General features: G+C 25.5%; 3 protein-coding genes across 17 annotated transcripts; 1 reads left to right on the forward strand and 2 right to left on the reverse strand.

Moving 5' to 3' along the window:
* Nucleotides 1-243: 243 nt before the first annotated feature.
* On the reverse strand, nucleotides 244-6787 carry LOC108002660 (uncharacterized). 5 transcript variants are annotated; one of them, XM_017064457.3, is made up of 11 exons: nucleotides 6484-6787; nucleotides 6237-6372; nucleotides 5815-6108; nucleotides 5223-5368; nucleotides 3622-3766; nucleotides 3064-3386; nucleotides 2352-2814; nucleotides 1351-2049; nucleotides 868-1268; nucleotides 578-764; nucleotides 244-497 (listed from the first exon to the last, which is right to left on the reverse strand). In XM_017064457.3, exons 1-11 carry the CDS (start codon nucleotides 6599-6601, stop codon nucleotides 314-316), a joined length of 3096 nt encoding a protein of 1031 aa, XP_016919946.2. In that variant the 5' UTR covers nucleotides 6602-6787; the 3' UTR covers nucleotides 244-313. The 5 variants fall into 5 exon arrangements, with proteins under 5 accessions (XP_016919946.2, XP_028524930.2, XP_061939483.1 ...); XM_028669129.2 differs by lacking the exons at nucleotides 3064-3386; nucleotides 3622-3766; XM_062083499.1 differs by lacking the exons at nucleotides 5223-5368; nucleotides 5815-6108; nucleotides 6237-6372; nucleotides 6484-6787 and adding exons at nucleotides 3916-4224; nucleotides 4312-5103.
* LOC108002661 (ras-related protein RabJ) lies at nucleotides 5815-9568 on the reverse strand. The gene is made up of 3 exons (XM_017064458.3): nucleotides 9250-9568; nucleotides 8817-8944; nucleotides 5815-8459 (listed from the first exon to the last, which is right to left on the reverse strand). Exons 1-3 carry the CDS (start codon nucleotides 9290-9292, stop codon nucleotides 7965-7967), a joined length of 666 nt encoding a protein of 221 aa, XP_016919947.2. The 5' UTR covers nucleotides 9293-9568; the 3' UTR covers nucleotides 5815-7964.
* A 1807-nt stretch (nucleotides 9569-11375) lies between these two features.
* Nucleotides 11376-19581, forward strand: LOC108002662 (serine proteinase stubble). Of its 11 annotated transcripts, none has more exons than XM_062083504.1 (11): nucleotides 11376-12380; nucleotides 12804-12945; nucleotides 13117-13197; nucleotides 16179-16364; nucleotides 16951-17289; nucleotides 17936-18012; nucleotides 18112-18212; nucleotides 18315-18414; nucleotides 18570-18782; nucleotides 19190-19303; nucleotides 19406-19581. In XM_062083504.1, exons 2-11 carry the CDS (start codon nucleotides 12849-12851, stop codon nucleotides 19559-19561), a joined length of 1464 nt encoding a protein of 487 aa, XP_061939488.1. In that variant the 5' UTR covers nucleotides 11376-12380; nucleotides 12804-12848; the 3' UTR covers nucleotides 19562-19581. The 11 variants fall into 11 exon arrangements, with proteins under 11 accessions (XP_061939488.1, XP_061939486.1, XP_061939487.1 ...); XM_062083502.1 differs by having other exon boundaries at nucleotides 11377-12594; XM_062083503.1 differs by having other exon boundaries at nucleotides 11377-12236; nucleotides 12398-12945.
* The last annotated feature ends 752 nt before the right edge of the window (nucleotides 19582-20333 follow it).

Genomic DNA, 20333 nt, shown 5'->3' on the forward strand with positions numbered 1-20333 from the left:
ACATATATATAATATAATAACAGACTTTTTTGCAAATATTTTAATTTTTTTTTTATATTCATTATTTTCTTATATATTTTATAATTATTCATTTATTAATTAAATAACAATAGTGTCGAAGTATATTTTTACAAAAGATATTTTTATTTTATTTTTATTATTTGGTAAAGAGAGAATTGATTATTAATATTATTATTTAAAAAAATCTATTAGTGGTAAAATTATATAATAAAAATTAAAATATTATACATAAACGATAAATAATATATTTACTTTTATATTTTATTATTAAAAGATATTTTATTATGATTTTTTATGAATCCTTAATATTAAAATGATTAGTAGAACAATTTGGAGGTGATGTTTCATGAAAATAAATCATTGGCCAATGACGTGCGATTGATTGACGATAAGTTGAATGATCCATTGCATGATAATATGGATAATATGTTTCACTACAAGGCCTCCATTGATCTTCATTAGAACCTACATGACACCTGCAACAAATATATATAGAAAAAAAAATGAAATTTGTTTTTTTAAATAGAAAAAGAATTAAAATTGATATAAATTGTACCAAGGATAATGGTATCCTTGAGAAAATCCACATTGATGATTAGGTTCGCAACAATAATCCCAACTACCATGTTCATTTTCAGTTTCGCAAGACCAAAATCCTGTGATTTCATTTTGTTGACATGTGGTTCCGTTTTTGCAAGGATAACCATTTACCGTATAACGACGAAATGGAGAAATTTGATTTGCTAATTATTGTAACGTGTAAAAAAGAAAAAAAAAAGACTGAATATAAGTTAATATTTTTAAGTTAAAAATATATTCACTTTTTGTTTTGTTTTTCTTACTTACAGTAAAAAATTTCATGTTCTAAATTATCAGATTCAAAAGGAGGATTGTTATTCCCATTAAACAATTTATGTTTATAATCTTGTTCGTAGTTTTCATCTCTAAATTTGTTTTTCCATTGAGCAGGAGAATAAAAAATCGGTCTATTACTATGTATTCTCTCACGATCTAATATCTTTTGAGTATTTGGATAATTGAACGTATTAGGATATAATTCGCCATGTTTTTCATATTTTGGTGTTGCATTTATCATATTGAAAGCAGTTAAACTACAGTATGGATCAAACTCTTTCCATGTATATAACATGTGATCATTGTCACGAATATAATCTAAATTTGGTCTTAGATCTCGTATCGATATATCACTTAGAAAACAATTATTTTGTGCATTATCGATAGTAATACTGCAAACAAAGTTATATGACAATTATTATAAAAAAAATCGATATTAAATATATATATATTAATACTCATTTATTTACTTACATATAATTGAATGACATACAAGGTATCATGCCGCTATTTCTCATTATCGAACATTTATTCAGGCAATCCGACTTTGTAACTGCTCGTGATGCAGATACTATTGCATGAGACATTAATTTACATGGTCTATGATATTCGGAATAACAAAGTTGATTCATATGCATTGGAGAGAATTCTTTGCCATATGAAGTAATCATATTTGGAATTGATAATGGTAAAGGATACATTTCGCAACCGCGAGAGAGTATATTTCTTTCATATAATTCAGCACCATCCATATCTGGCATATTGATAGGATTTATTTCTTCTGCCGGCCAATCACTTAAGAAACAGTTTGATGATAGGTGTTCGTGATTATCTACCTTGTGATTAATCATTGTATATTTGAAAACGAAACTTCTACAAATAAATTCTTGTGACGTAGTACATGCAAGTTGGCATTCTCCAAAATCTTGAACGAACAGTGATTTTTTCGTAATGTCTATCGGCATGTTAAATCCACTTCTAATCCTCGAGAAACATTCTTCCGAAGGATATCGATTTGCTGATTTTTTTAAATGACAGATTTTAGTGTCTGACGTTAATCCATAACTATCGTAATCACGATTTGGTTCAAGATCCGTATAAAAATTTAGATCTTGATAGGAATGCTCGCTCAGTAAACAATTATCAGTAGGATTTGTAGTTACTATGTTGTATCTATATGGAATAAAAAAAAGAAATAGAAAAAAAAAATATAGACAAATAGATAAAATAAAATAAAATAATGATATATCAATAATGTAATATTATTTAATTCAAATTATTCAAATTATCTATTTTTTTATTCAAATTATACGAGATGATTAATATTTAACTGTGATAAAATAATTGAATCTTAGCTATTGAATTCTTAATATGATAAAAACAATTTGATGGAGACATACGATCATTATATTCGTTAAATTTAAAATATTTACATGAAAATATTGGCTTAAAAATTTTTATTCATCTTCTCTTACCTGTAAGCAAAACTTTTACAAGAGAAATCTGTCTCATTGATACAAAACTCTTCACATTGTTGCAAATCATGTGTGATGCAAGTCTTTCGTAAAATACTTCTGCTTAATTTTGAACCCGAAACAATTTTTATTGAACATTTTTGTGTCATTTGTAAATTTTCATGTTTCTCGTAATATGATTCTCTTGGAGCGGACATGTAATTATCATTATAAGCGAATGTATTTCCATAATTGTAAAATTTTCCACGAAATCGTTCATCTTCATTAGGAATGGAATGTTCTTGTATCGAAGAGTGTTCCCCGAATCGTGAGGAAACTGGAGAGGATCTTATATCCGAATATTCTTTGTCATAATTAATAAGAGAACTAGGAAAAGTATTGTCATTAATAATATTGGAATAACGAGAATGTGGATTTTTCCAATTGCGATTCCAATTTAAATCACGATAACGAGACATGAAACCTACAAAATACAAAAGAAAATATCTTTTCTATCACGTTTCTCACACATTTAATAGACTATTTAATATCAAAAATATAATAGTAGATATTTAAATAATAAATATCGATTAAATTCGTGTATAGCTGAAGTTCAGAAATAGTGTGAAATAAAGGTAAAAAGAAAAAATCCTTATACAATATCAATATATTATATTGTAATCAGATTTCTTTCATAATTGTCATATACACATACATATGCAGAATTATTTACCATCTTCATAATGAGATTGTTTGCCAGAACGTGAGGGACCATTGGAAAAATCATTAGCTAATTCGCGATTAGATGAATAAGTTTCTTGATGAATATTACTCTCATGATCGAACCGTGTGTTTTGATCATCACTTTGTTTATAATTTTTAATATGGTCTTTCCAATGGGATATACCACTATCACGCCACGTCGAAGAAGGGCAATTTTCAATCTTCTCATAGTAATCATAATGAGAATCGATTAAGAAATCTTCATCAATATCCATACAAGAATATGGTGTTGACGTCAGTTCGCATGTACATTTCGAATTAGTATTGTATCTCCTCGAATGATAAGTAAATATTATTATGATCTATTATACTTGACTTATAATGATATATTTTGACTGAGATAATTATTGATTTTTTGATATTTGATTTTGTCACTATATATTCTTTGAATCTCAATAATGAAAAATAAAAATGAAAAATACTTAATTTTTAACACAATATTAATCTTTAATATAAATATGTACTTTGTCAGTAAAAGTAGAAAAATATATATTTATAATAGATATACCTATGATTAAAACCTTTACACACGAAAGTCTTTTCATAATCACATGCATGATAACAATCTTGTAAGTTTTCACAATTTATTATGCGTTCAATGAATAATCCCATCATTTTCTTGCCAGGTTGTACTTTTCGATGACAAGTCATAACTAAATTTTTTAAATGTATATTATATATAATATATGGTATACTGATGTATGTAAAATTAATATATTTTAATAAGAAAATATTTATTTATATAAAATATACATGTGAATAAATTGTTAAACTTTTAACATTCTATTATTTATAAACTTACGTGTGAAATCATCGTTATTACTTCTCTTCAAGATCGTTGAACTATGGATTGTATGAAGAAAGAACAATAAGAAGAGAAAATTGAAAAACCATGATTTTGTGAACATATTTGAATTTTCATTTTTCATTTTCTTTTTTAATTATCAAGTTATCAACACAGGCAGAATTTAATTTAAATTTTTCTTTATATGTTATTCGAAACAACAATTGAATTTTTTTTTGTTTTTCTTCCCACAATGATTTTCATAATAAACACAAAAATTAATTTTCATAATTATAATTCTTTCCAATCGATTATACCGATGCTGAACTATTAAATTTAAATTATTACATTTATCATGGATACATTTGAAATGAATATTAATCGATGAATAAATATCAACAGAAAACACTACACCTTTAAAGAAATGTCGAAGATGTGTATAAATATGTAAGATGAAAACAGTAAAACGTGTAAAAAATGATGGTGAAATTACAGTTGTGCATGATTTTATAGAAAAGTGAACGCTTTAGCTGCAATAGTGGGAGGAAATATTCACACGTAGGGAAGGGACATCTGATTGTTAAGATTTGTTTAGATTAGTTTTTAATATTCAAACATTTGTTTTCACAAATACTTTTCTCTTTATAAAATAATTATACAATTTAACAAAACAATTATATTTATATTGCTTGTCTATTATTTTGAAAATAAATTACTTATTTTTTATATCTATTGCTTTTCCTGTTTCATTATTCGCGTCTATTTATAAAACGAAAAATTAATTTGATTTTGTAATTTTTTTTAATATTAAAAATTAATTATTAACATTTAAATATAAAAATTTTCATACTTATGTGTAATGACGTTAAAATGATGTTACTTTAAAGTCGAACAAGTTTTATTATTTACGTCCTTGGAGATTCGTCAAGGATACAAGATGCAATTATTTCAGCTAGCTCATTTTAATTATAGAATAAAATTTGAAAAAAATCAATGATTTACGTGTACATTTGATATCGATTAATTGTTATTTCTAAGAAAGTAGTCTCATGGCATTTGCATTAAAGGCAAAATAAAAAAAGTTATAAGAAAAACAAATAGAAGAAGAGAAGATCAATAATTCATTATCTTCTCTATTTTAATATAATGAAAACATTTATTAAAACACTAATTATTAAAAAATTATTAAAAAATAATAATATTTCTTTTAAAATAAAAATTTATTTCTTTTATCAAATTTATATATAAATATAAATTAATTTATAACAATACAGTATAACTTATATCATTTATATTATATTTGTACAAATTATATTACAACTTACCGAAATCATCGATTGGGATTCTTCCATTTTTGTTTTTAATAATATCCAGGATATTACGATTATCATCAGAAAAAGAATATCTATCACGATTGATGAATAAATCATAAGTACCAATGGGCCCATAATTTTCCATGTCATTTTTGTTTCTTGAAATTTCAAACAAATCCTTTTATAATTGATTGAAATTATTGCATTCAATAATTAAATTAAATGCATACTAATCACACAATTCACAATGCTTAGAAAAAGAAGTATAAATAATACAAAGAAAAATGTAGAATGGTAATAAAGATATTGTAAAGATATATATATGTATATGTATATTATTTACATAAATGTATAGAGATAAGAAAAAAGGAAATGGAGAATTCTGTGTGAAAATATTAAAATGAAGTTAAATGGAAGAGAATTATGAATATTACATCTTGAATAACGATTGCATAAATGAAAATAGAATGATATTATGAATAATCATATTAATTAATCAATATCAAATTACTAATTTCTTTCTTAATAATTCTATTTTAACGGATTGTTCGCGATTATAGAATAAACAACTTATGTATTTATAAGAGTAAATATAAAGTATTACCTTGAAAATGATAGTGTATTGTGTGGTGGTAATAATATTGGCTCTGATTTTGATAATAATTTTGAGAAAGAATTGTCGTTATTTATCATAAATTCTTTTTTAATCAATTTATTTATTTTCATTAGATGATTTCCATTTTTATGATTAAAATTTCTATATATACGATCAAAATCACACGATAATGAATCTTGTCGCTTTCTTGCATAAACATCGTATTCCGGATGAGTTTCTAAATTTTCTAACACCGGTATCTGTGAGCTAATCAAACAAGTACTATTACCTTTCACACCAACACTAAAAGAAGAAAAAAAAATTAAACATTAAAAATTAAAAATAACAGAAAAATATATAATTTTCTATAATTTCTGATTTATTCTTTAAAATTCAATGAATATCGACGATATGAAATAATAATATCCTACCCGAATGAAAATGCATTGCAAACATGTTTATTTTTTAAACAATATTCTTCGCATTCCGTTAAACTTATAACATTATTCCGTAATACAATGTCCATATCTTGTAATTTAGAACCAATGGATATTCTTGTATAACAATCTAAAGCAAAAATCTATTTTTATCTTTATATTATATTTATCTTTATCCTTACATAATTTATATATATTTTTTATATCTTATTCAAATATAGAATTCATTAATATGAATTACCATTCACAATAGGTGTTAAACGATTATCAATCGTAAGACATAAAATATATAAACATTGTTGAAGAATATTGAAAGTTTGAAACACTAGTGGCAAGGATATACGACACAGTGTGAACATTTTAATATTAATAATTGATCAATAATTTGAATTTTTCTTCTAATCGATTTATTATTTATTATAATTATTTGAAAAAATAATTGAATAAAAATTTAGTTTAAAAATAGGGAATTTTTGAATTTATATTCACTGTTACTATAAAACTTCATAACAATATCAGAGAGCGCAATCATACATCTTACACTAGATATATATATACTTTAATTGAATTAAAATAGTTTTCCAATAAGATTTCTGAAACATTCAACGATCTAAACTTGACTGAGAATACTAACGAACAATAGTTCTCTCTTATACAAAACGCAAAGAGAATTCACTAAAGCCGCTATTACGTTAGAGACGTTTCTTTGTCCGTTTCTTCCCTTCTTCTATTGTAGATTTAGACACTCATAGACACGAAGCAATTCTTTCAATGTGCATTCGCAGTAGGTACATTGTTCTCTTGTGCAGTTACATGTATAACGCAAGTTCAAATAGCGCGCTTCTTTCTTTACGCAACTTAATCGTATAGAATGAATGGGACTAATTATTTTACTTTACAATACAACTTTACTTTGTGTCTATAATTATGTACAGATGAAATTATACAAAATAAATCAATGATCGGAAATAGATCGGAGAAGAATATAATAATAAATATAAACTTGTATTTTAATATCAAACATATTTTTGAATTATAATATAATTTTAAATCGTCATCTATATTAATATAATTTTTTTTAATGAATTCTTATAGAATGAATCATCAGTATTATGAATTAACAACTGAAGATATACTAAAGAAATACTTATATAACGGAAGTGAGACAAATTAGACATAAACAAAGCTGTGGGATGCGTTACGCTTCGCGAAGCCTGGCCCAAAGAATGAATGACTCACCTCACTTTACGATACACCTCACCCGTACTTATTAGCACAAGAATTCCTTTATTTGCTTTATTGTAGATATATATACTATATAATACTGTATTAAATGAATAAATTTCATATATTAAAAGCGTTAGAACCAGGCTTCAAATTAAGAAATAAATAGCATGTACAATTTAATTTGATAATAATAAATATCATTATTAATGGCAATATATAAACATTTATCTTATAATAGCATTCAATATGGCAGTTAAAGCATAAAATATTTTTTATTTTTTTTAAAAACTTATTAGAAATGCTAACATATATGAAATCAAAATTTATAACAAAAAAATTAATAGATATATTTCTTTGAATCAATAAGAATGCTCGCATTTATGTTTGTGCATATTTACATAAAAGAAAGATTTAGATTTTATCTCAAATAATTATTAAAAAACAATACAAATTTTATCATTTCATATTTTAGAAATCAAAATAAAAAATCAAAGACTAGCAACATGCATATGGTCTTTCTTGCATTCCATGAGCAATATTAAGATTTTGAGCACTTTCCTCGATAATTGGTGTAGATAACATATCTGTATTGTTCCAATTCAATTTTGTTGATTCATATGTTCTGATTGATGTAGAATCACATTCGGTTGAAGATAATTTAAGAAGACCATTACCAATAGCCAGAAATACATTTTTAATTCCTTCATTTTTAAGAACTGATGTTTCATGATAACTTGCACCAATTTTTGTAGCATAAACTCTACCTTCTTCTGCATCAACTTGGCGTTCTTTTGTTAAATCTGATTTGTTTCCAATTACGACTAATGTCATAACTTCTTCTACATTTCTTCGAAGTTCTGTTACCCATCGTTTCATTGCTGCAAATGTATTGTATTGAGTTAAATCAAACACTAACATAGCTGCATTAGCATTTCGATAATACATTGGTGCCATTGACTTAAATCTTTCTTGTCCTGCAGTATCCCATACCTATATCCAATAAAAATATTCAATAAGTATTCAAAAAGTATAAATATTTCAATAATTTTTAATAGAGATATTTATTATAATTATTAATTATTAATATCATATATAATGTTATTTTAAAAATATTTATAAATTATTAAACAATGTTAAATTTATTCACTATTTTAACAAATAAAAGAAGAAATATAAAAAATATATTTCATACTATTAATTATAAAAATATATTTCATATTATTATTTAAATTAAAAATAAATTTCAAGCATATTCATTATGTATTATATTTTATTAATTAGTTATGTGAATATAATGAATTTAAAAATATTTGAAATATATAATTAATATTATAAATATTATAGTACCCGTAGCATTATTCTTGCATTTTCCACATTTAATTTACAGGTAAAAAATGATGCTCCAATTGTAGGACTCAAATGCTCATTACATGATTTTCCAATATAATGCGTAATTATACTTGTCTTACCAACACCTGAAAAAATTGATAAAAATTAAATAACTTTTAATAATTATTAAAAATATTATAAACAATGGGTTAACCTAAAAATATTTTTTAATATTCTTATAAAATTAAAAAACTGATAAAGATTATATAAAATATGTAATATAGAATATTTTAAAAGAAATAAATATATATATGTATATATGTATATATATAAATATATATATGTATATATATATATATATACATAGGAGGTAAATATGAAATATAAAATAAATGAAAGAAAATTAATAAAATTATAATCAATTATTTTCTTATTTTCAAATAAAATTTACCTTGTGAACCCAATGCAACTACTTTTCCCTCTAAAATTTTCATTTTCTACCTTAAAACATAATGCATGATGCAAGCACTTTTATTTATTCTTCATATGATTTAATAACAAAGTGAATATTATTAGTCATTATGCGCATTCAAAACAGGATAAAGTAGAGTAAAAATTGATGATCAATGTCATCTTTTGAGTAATTTTAAAAAGATAATTCTTTGAAGAGATATCTTTTAAATTCAATAGATGGCGCTGATGGTCAATTCTTATTCTATCTTTCTAGATTTTTTCTTCTTTCTTTATGTTTTATTTATGTTTTATTTGCGGCACTCTGGAAATGACACTGATTTCAATATTTTTATTCTTTTTCTTTCCCTCTTCCCTTATTTTTTTTCCTTATCTGTATTTGTTCTCGTTAATGTAATCACGAATAAGATAAGGATTTCAATCGAACATATTTTCTTTTTTAATCATGATGTGTTTCAATTTTTAGTGTAAAAAATGTAAATAAAATTTCTGTTTTATTATATACTGATAATGTCGCAAAATATATGTAATTTTATATTGAAATTCAATTATATTTTAATTTCAATTATCACATATTGCAATTTTATTTTGAATGGAACCGATAACACTAAAAGTAATACTAAAATGATAAAAACTTCTGTTCTCGAGATATGCGAAAATGTATTGAATGTAGGTTAATTCTATAATCTCGTTTGTGGAATAAAGTTTAAAATTCTTTTACCATTCTAATGTCATTTTCAACATTAACTTAGAAAATAATAAAATCACTTTCGTTTGTGATAAAATTATAATTATTGCAATATTAATACTTAAAATTACAATGTAATTTTAATATAGTAAATTATGATATAATATTATAATAATTTAATAATATCATAAATTATAACATCATAATATTTTAATATATATAATAATATAATATTATAATATTATAATATTTTAAAGTATTAAGCAAAAAGAGAATTGAGAATCATTCTATTATAAAAATAAATATTTGAAGAAAATTGCAAAAATAATATTAATTATTAAAAATAATTTATTAAATTTATTAATTTATTAAAGTAGAAGTAATTTGAATTTATAATTAATATGAATGTTTAAAAAAATTATAAGTTAATATTGTATTGATAACATCAGCACAATTTATAATCACTATAATTATGTTTAGTTATGTTTATATATACATATATATATATATATATATATTATAGTTATGTATTATTTAGATTTATTAGATAGATATTTATATTATTAAACATATTGCAATTTAAAGATTAAATAATAGTAATTAATATAAAAGGACTAATTAATATTATATGCCTTAATAAATGCATTCTTAAACAAAAAGTGTATACATATTTAGAAATAATTAAATGAAATAAATATAAACTTTTTACTTTTCTTTAGTTTTTTATGTACAATTAACATATCTTTTATATAATTATCTATTAGTTTTAGATTTGTCATATTTGAAACTTTGAAACTCCTTTTATTAATATATTATATATTATATATTATTTGAAAGTTATTTTTTACTTAAAGGAAATAGATCTCAATTTGTAATCTCTATACAGGAAAATCTATATAATGAGCGATTATTTGATACATAATATCTAATCGTTAATATATACTATGTATATATAATTAGTAATCATGATAAAATTATGAATTATAATATTACAAATAATACAAGTTACATAATATAATCTTGATTTTTATATATTCGATTTTAAAAAGATCAAATTATTTGTGTAATGATAATAAAATATTTAGTGAATTTTTTTAATATTAAATTTTTAAAAATAATCAATATTTTTTGTTTATTATCGATGATATTGATATAAATTTTATTCTTATCTTCTTATGTTTCATCATTTGTCTGTTCTAAGTAATGTAATTATTTGACAGTAGTATAGTTTTTTAATGAACTTTTATAAATATATATATTTTTTATACTTTTATTTACTTTTTCTAATAATAAAAAAAATAATTTTTATATAAATAAATTTTACAAGTTCGATACGTTAAATATTTGAAAAATAATAATTGGAAAAGGAAAGAAACAAAAATAGAAAAAGAAAGAAATATAAAATAAACTACCAAGAGGAAGAATAAGAAAGATAGAAAAGGTGAGAGATAGAGAGAAAGAGATAGAAAAAGAGAGAGTGGTCCTTTTGGATGCTACATTTCTGTTCCTCATCAGTAGTCAACCTTTCTTCGCAGTGTCATCCGGTGATCGGTGGAGGAAAGACATCATAGTGATTCCGATCGCGATGGAAATGTAATTCAAATTAAACACCTGTTACTTTTATCGTACTAAGAATCGTGCTTTTTATTTAATATTCGTTATCGGTCGTGAATTCGTGAGGAAATTGAGAATCGGTGCGTTTAATCGCTTACTCACGTGTGTGAATGCTGTGTGTATGCGTGCATGTGTGTACTGTTGGATAAAAAATCAATTCTAATATTCATAATCGGAAATAAATTATTAATTAAAAATGATAAAAATGTAAACAAATAAAAGGAATTTGTATATAATTAATTTTCGCAATTCTACAGTGTGAAACAAATTGTCACATCCATATTCTATATAATCTATAATATAACTATCTCTTTGGAATTTTATATTGCGAGAATAAGAGAAGAAAGGAAAGGTATATGTAAAAATGGGGATTGTGTTACCAAATGTGTTTCGATGAGTCGATTCATGTCGAGTCAAATTGCCATTGTCAAAGTCGAAAGTTACCGACTCGAACTTTCACTAATAATCAAACGGTGTAATGCTACGGTTTCACGCGTATACCGCACGTTCACGGGACATCGTAAGTAACTGAGAACGTATTACGAAGCCACCACACGAAGAGACGATGTGCCACTTGTTTCGATGACCTGGTTTCTCAACCCACTTTTCCACCGGACCACACTTCATACATGTGAATGCCTTCGCTACGCTTGGTGTATCTTACGGTACACGGACGATACACAAGAAAAAATACCGAGTTCAGAAACGAAATTAAAGAAACAGTATTTGTACCGTGTTTCCTCGATCAAAATTTCTCGATTTAAGTTTAACTATGTACTACTTACTAGTGAAAACAAGTATATACGTAGGTATGTCTATTTTGTAGGATCATTTTATCATTGGATTTTTGTGCGCAATTACCTACTGAGAATAAAAATGCGATCAATCAATATTCTCCATAATGTTGCATTTATCTAAATTTGATTCGAAATAAGAAATTAAATAGAGAAAAAGATTCTAGCAACAATGACAAGTCATCGATTGAACTTTTTATTGCGATTTCGTTCAAATAAATCAGAGGAGGTATGCACACACACACGCAAAATACTAAAATAATGAATGGTATTTAATATTAATGTTTGAGTAAGATCAATAAACAAAATTACTTTGAAAGAATAGATATTACATAAAAAATATTCATAAAACTTTTGTAAAAATTTCGCTTCATGCTATTTTTGCATTAATGGACTGATAAAAAACTAATGTACTAATATACAAACTAATATTGCCAGAAATCTTTGTTGATCATTCATTAAATCATTAAGAGGAAAAAAGAAATGAATTGGTTGGCAAGTTTATTTTTGATTCTGTTCTATATTGGATTCTATTGTCAAGCCGAAAACAGGAAAAATGACCGATATTTAAAAAATTTTGGTGAGTTTGAGTCGATAAGAAGAAGCGAATAGTATATTTATATCTTTTTCTTAATTTTCACGAAAACATTTAATGCATTAATATCGATTACACGCTAAACATTTTGGCAGAACGTCAGTCATTCTTTTGCATAACGTTTTGTGCTAATATAATTACACATTTCGATTCTAGATCTAGATACAAAGAAGGAAACTGCAATGGAAAATGTAATCGATTCAAAAGGACAGTCACGATTTTTCGACGAACTCGGATGTAAGTTTTATGCGAATATATTTATCGCAATTAAAAATTAAACGATTGATTGACAAAATATTATCTAATATAATCGATAAAAAAATCGTTATAATTGAATCATTATTCCATTATTTTTATTTTTCTTTTTTATTTTATTAAATATCATATAATTAACTTTGATATTTTCATCATTCGTTTATTCGTCCATTCGCTCATTTATTTGTCTATGAAGAATATCTTAACTTAAAAATTGTCTATTTTAATATATCATAAAAATATGAGCCTCGGACATTATTTATTAATTGGACGAAACGAATAAAATAACGAAATAGATATGCATCGAAAGAAAGAACAATTGTGTCATTACTTGGAAAAGAGAATGTTAAAATACGGAATTTTATACGTGGGAAAAGAAGGGAATGGAAAAAGATGGAAAAGAAAGGATATAAGAAAGACAAGGTAGGGGGAAGAAAGGAAAAGAGAGTGAAGAAAAGAATAAGTGGGGAACCAATGTTAGAGAAGATACGCTATCGTAGCAATGAGAAAGCTAACTGTTGGTGAAAGCCAGGAGCGCTTCTTTAGATGCCGGTAAAGTCTCGTCAGTTGATAGAATGCATCAATTCGTAATAGGTTAGGTAAAAAAATTAATTTTTCAAAGTGTTGGAATGAAAAATTGTTTATGTATGAGCATAAATGGTGATCGAGATGTATAATACGTGAATATTGTTAATCGAGGACACATTTCTCGAGACATTTTCGAAAAGGATAAATTTGCGAGGTGTTATCGTGATCAAAATATATTATTTCGAATAATATCTTTAACATATATATATAAAGATATATACACATATATATATCTTTTAATCGTATCGATCAATAGAATGAAAATAAAATGTCGAAAATACAATTTTTGGATTATCACCAATTTGTGCATTTTTTAACGATAACAAATATATCGATGAGATCAAGAGTTTTATTTATAGAATTTAATTAATATACAATTATGCTACGAATTGTGACAAAAATTCATTAAATTCAATCAAATCTAATTTATTTAAACGATAAATTAGAAAGATATCGGATCATGAGTGTCATTGCAGTGATACACGTGTTTCTAACAGTAACCGTTACTGCATTCAAATATAGTAATTACGATACAGTGACTTATGATCGTCCTTTGGTTACTTCTACACCGTCTTTGCCTCATTCATACAATTGGTATTCGAAATTGCAGAGATCTAAGAAAAACGAAAAAACAGAGAAATTTACGTTATTATCTACTGGCCAATTTGTAGAGCAAGATCCTTTGAATTTATGGATCGACAGGCAATTATCAAACACAAGAAATCTCAGAGAAACGAGAACACTGGATAATAGTTTGGGGATTGGAAATCCATTTGAACGAAAGACGCGAAAGGCGACATACAAAATTGATACCTCTGCGCAAGATATCGAAATAAAAGAATGTTTCGATCCAAAGAAGGAAAACTCATGGAATGGAGATAACGATCATTTTGACAAATTTCGAAATACAATTGTTCGAAGAACATACATAGGAAACAAAGATCAACCTCAAGATAAGTTGGATCATTTGAAAAAAAAAAATTTATCAGAAGGTAATAATGGAATTGGAAATCGAGAAAGACAAATTCGAGGAAGATTTATAATTGACGATATTAATAACGATAGCGAAAGTTATATTGCAATCTCAGATAATTCAAACATTCAGCAAAGGCAACAATTAATACGTGATATTGATGATAAATATTTAAATGATACGGACGAAGAAAATCGTTTTCTCAATTTTCTTGATCAATTGAAAAAAAAAATGAATAGCGAAGACGTCGAAAAATTGACATCGATGAGTTACAGACAAGGAAGGAAATATAAATTAACCAGTCAACAACAAGGAACACTTCTCGTCGAGGCTTTAAGGAAAAAACGAAATTATACAGGCGATCATCGAGGTCACAATAATGATCTACAAAATGGCATAATGGACATGCTGGGTAGAAGTAGGTTTCCTATAATAAAAATCGAAATCGAAGGGGGGATGATATTCTACGTGAAAAATAATTCAAACTTTAAAAAAATCAACCAATCTAAAAAATCTTTATTTTTTTCTAAAATAAATAAAAAAAATAATAAATAGTGCAAAATATAGTGCGAAAATAGAAATAATAAATAGTGAATAACATATGATTGCATGATTCAATTATCGTTTTAAAATTTTCATTGATCATTCGAACAATCTAAGCTTTAATCGTTTAACTTTCCTACTCGATCTCGACACTATGAATCCTCGATTTCACTTATGAAATCATTATTCGAAACGAAAGCACCCGTGTGTATTTATCTCAAGAAACAGACCGAAAGAAAGCAATGCGGTCTTGTATGACGACGCATTGGGACATTTGGCCAACAATGCTAGACAGGACGTGACAGGACATTACGGAAAAAAAAAAAGAAAAAAAAATACATAGTTTGTTAACGACATTAGTAAACGAATAAAACCAAAATTACAGTAATTAACATATTAAAATCATTTTTATCATATACTTGTATATAAAGATATAGTAGTATATATAGTTGTATACAATAGATATAGTAGAATTCTGCATTATCGAAGTTGTTCTTTATTTATATAAAATAATTTGTAATAATTAAAATTTATATGTAATTATATATTATGATGTGTAATAATTACATAACTGATTCTTTCATTGATTGTAATTTCTCATTGAAATGCGTACTCATTCGCATTCAGTTATAAGTAAATTTAAATTCGATAAAAATGCATTTAATCGAATGTAATTAAAATTTCATAATCAATATAACGTAATTATAAATATTTATATCCAACTTATTTAGAGATTTATAGTCAAATATATATATGTATATAATACGTGCATATACATCATGAAATAATATATTATAATATATTTCTAATAAAATTGTAAAGAAATTGTGCATGACTCTTGGAAACTGGTTTGTTTCAGTGATACCACAAACGTGTACATATAAAGGAACAACATTCGACTGTGGTCTTAGTATTAGTTGTGTTCTTGGAGGCGGTCGTCCAGTCGATCTTTGTTCCGGAGGATTAATATGGAGTTGTTGCGTCGATGATGATGACATTCCTGATAAAGTACCACGACCAACAATTGGATTACTACAAAATGCTAGTGAGTTTTTACCTTTTGATCTTTTTTTAATTTTTTTCTTTTTTGACATTTAATCTAACTGATGATTAGCTATCAGGTCGAATATCAGATGAATCTATCGATTAACTCCTCTTTCCTCAATTTTGAAAATATATTGTAAAGGACAACTTAATTTTCGAATTATTTGCAAAAAATTTTTAGTATTGTCTATATATGATGCATTCGTAATAATGCATCAATATGCTGTTTTTCAACAATTTCAACTTCATTAAAATTGATAAAAAAGAAGCTAATTAGTTTGACTCGAATATCATTATCCTTGATTGATCATCACTTACAAATTTTTCGCAATAAAGATAATTTTAAGTTTAATAATTTAATAATATAGTTTAGGGGGAGAAGGGGGGGTGGGAGAAGGAAACAGTGCAACGATACAAAAAATAAGAATTACACATCAACTTGATATCTTCTGCTTTTAAATATATGAAAACAATTAATTTGTGATTAAAAATGATAAAGTCTACGTGTAAATTATAGTAATGTTTTTGGACCAAGTGAAAATGACGATTGAGAAAAAGAGGGTAAAATCGAAGTTGTTTAAACGTAGCACTTTCGTTAAACTTGGCAAATCAACATCCCTATGTGGACGATGATGTGCAAATCTACGACAATGCGGCAAGGCCGAGCAAGCCAACATACAGTAGTCAGGATGAGCATGGAACGAGCTACCCGTATGCTGACATCGCGAACAAACCAACAACCATTTATGAGTCTTCGCATATATGGAATTATGATCGGCCTGTGTATACGAATCGTCCATCGGTTTATCATCCGCTCCAGCTTGATTATCCTCAGGATGAATATGATGCCACTTACCCCGATGTTTCGGGAGTGAACATCCCAAACGAGGACATCTCAAACTCCGTGGATTATTCCAAATATCGTGGTAATCCGCAAGTCAAGTTGCACAGTCAAAAGTTTTGCACTGCGAATATTCTATTCCGAATTTTTTTCCGAATTATATCTATCCTAATGTTATTTTTGATTATCACTTGAAAAATCATATTAGATTTTTTTCTAAATAATGTATATACCGATGTACACTTTAAAATTTCTAACATTTAAAATTTGATTACCAACGATTTTTTTTTTTTTTTTGATCGACAAATAAAAGAATTTTTCTCGTATAATAAGTGTCTGTCTAGGAAATGAAGAAAGCACGTTTCTTCGCTTGATATTTTTCTCTGTTTCACTTTGCACGTTTCCGTATGTGGCTTTATTTATTGCTATCATTCACGTACAAAATAATAGGTGAAGGATAATAAGAAAATAAAAAATGAAAAAAAAAAAGAAAAGAAGAAAAAGAGGATGGAGAATTTAATGTTCACACGCTATTAATAATAGCAAAAATAAGCAAGAAATATATAATCAAAAACTGAAAATACTTGGAAATGTATTTGTGATAGATCAGATATATATGTCTATTAGCTATCTTATAGGCTTATTATCTTTTTCTGTAATCATGCATTACATAAGCTTTATTTTTCATAGTAATCCATAAAAATATTATAAGCTTTTATATTTTTTTGCAGGTTGCGGTGAACTTTATACAAGAAGTAATAGAATCGTGGGTGGACACAGTTCCAGTTTTGGTAGTCATCCATGGCAGGTAGACTTGTCTCAAAGAATCACTCTATAAAATTTAATAGATTTTTAATTTATTTGTTATATTTATATTTATTTTATACTTTTTTCCTTCGATTTTCAGGCTGCTATTATTAAATCTGGATTCTTAACAAAAAAATTATCATGCGGTGGGGCTTTACTCAACAACAGATGGGTTGTTACTGCCGCCCATTGTGTAGCAACGTTAGTATAATGAAATACATATGTGACGGAAATATTATATATAAAAAATTTTTAATCCAAAAAATTATATTCAATGTTTTTCTTTTTTCTTTTTTCATATAGAACACCAAATGGTAACTTAAAGGTGCGTCTTGGTGAATGGGATGTTAGAGATGCATCCGAACGATTACTACACGAGGAATTTAATGTTGAAAGGAAGGAGGTAGATAAAAGTTAAATTTTCAAGTTATGAATGAACACATGTATGTGGATGTGCGTATTGAAAGAAACAAAAATGAAAGTAGAAAAGTAAAAATAGTTTGAGAAAAAAGCAGGTTTGAAATAAATAATCCAGATTTATTATTCTAAAAATAATAGGTTCATCCACAATATTCACCGACCGATTTCCGGAATGATGTAGCATTAATAAAACTTTCGAGAACAGTGGCGTTCAAACAACACATCGTACCTGTTTGTTTACCGGCGAAAAATCTCAAAATTTCTGGACGTACGGCAACAGTTGCTGGTTGGGGTAGAACGCGACATGGACAAAGTTCAGTACCAACAATTCTTCAAGAAGTTGACGTTGAAGTATGTATTTATATTTTGCAGACATATATGCATAATATGTCTGATAATATGATTAATATGAGAGTCAAAAAATAAATTTTGTGTAAACTCGATAAAAATTGTAACAATATTATTTCATATTTTTATTATATTCATATTTTCAATTTAGCAATTGCCATTTTTTATCAATTATGAAATATGTCGCGTTCGTTAAAAATATCAAATTAAAAATCCAATATGAATATATAATTATATTATTAATATAATTATAAATATATAATATTATTAAGTTTCATCAATATAAATAATTTTAATACACAAAAAAATTTAGACGAATACAACTCACTTTTTGATTCATCATAATATATCATAATATAATAATATATCTATTTTTTTTCTATTTAAACTGGAAATGAAATAATTTTCAGGTAATTCCTAATGAAAGATGTCAGCGTTGGTTTAGAGCAGCTGGAAGGCGAGAAACTATACATGATGTTTTTTTATGCGCAGGTTATAAAGAAGGTGGACGAGATTCTTGTCAGGTAAATTAAATTTATAATTTAGATAAATGTATGCGATATTATAAAAGATGAAAATGTCTTATTGAATAATGAAATTCAAATATTTACAAATTGTTCAAATAGGGAGACTCTGGTGGTCCTTTAACTATGTCTGTAGAAGGAAGACATGTATTAATCGGGCTTGTGTCATGGGGTATTGGATGTGGTCGTGAACATTTGCCTGGTGTATATACGAATATCCAGAAATTCGTCCCCTGGATCGACAAAGTTATGAGTTAAATTTCATAATTCAAAAACATGGAATAAATAAAATGCAAGAACTATTCAAACGAGAATAATTTAAAGAGACAACGATATGCAGAAATGATATAAATACTTTAATTATTTTCTAAAAGAAAGTATTTATATGTTTTTTTATTTTTTTTTGTTTATTTATTTTTTTAATAATATTAATTGGAATACAATATTTAGAAAAATTATTAAGAAAAATTTTTGTTTTTATTTCTGCATAAAAGCAAATAATAAAATGAAAAGGAAGTTACAATTCTTCAAAATTCATGCATTTTTGATTTTTATTAATAGAATTCATTCATTTTTAAAACTTTGATTAATTATTTGTATATTTATTTATAGGTATTTTTTTTATCTACTGAAGTAAAAAATTTTTATATAACGTAGATGTTAACTAAATTCGATTTAAAATTTTAAAATTAAATTAAATTAAATTATGAAGATAATTTACTTACAAATACCTATTTTAAAACTGAAATTATTAACATTATATTCTTGATTGAAACAAGAATAAGAATTTAATTAAAAGTTTTTTTTATTACGTTCAAGAGGATGATATTATCGAAAAATATTAAAATTATCATCGGTCGGTATATAATTCATATTCTCTTAAGATATGCTTGAATTTGAAATGATTACATAAAAATATTTCATACTGAAAAAAAAAAGAAAAAACTAATAATAAGAAAATTATTATATAACATAATATTTTATTTATAGGAAAATTAAGAATGAGATTCGTTGATAAAAAAGAAAATGA

The sequence above is a fragment of the Apis cerana genome, linkage group LG13 (genome assembly GCF_029169275.1).
Source record: "Apis cerana isolate GH-2021 linkage group LG13, AcerK_1.0, whole genome shotgun sequence".
Classification (NCBI taxonomy): domain Eukaryota; kingdom Metazoa; phylum Arthropoda; class Insecta; order Hymenoptera; family Apidae; genus Apis; species Apis cerana.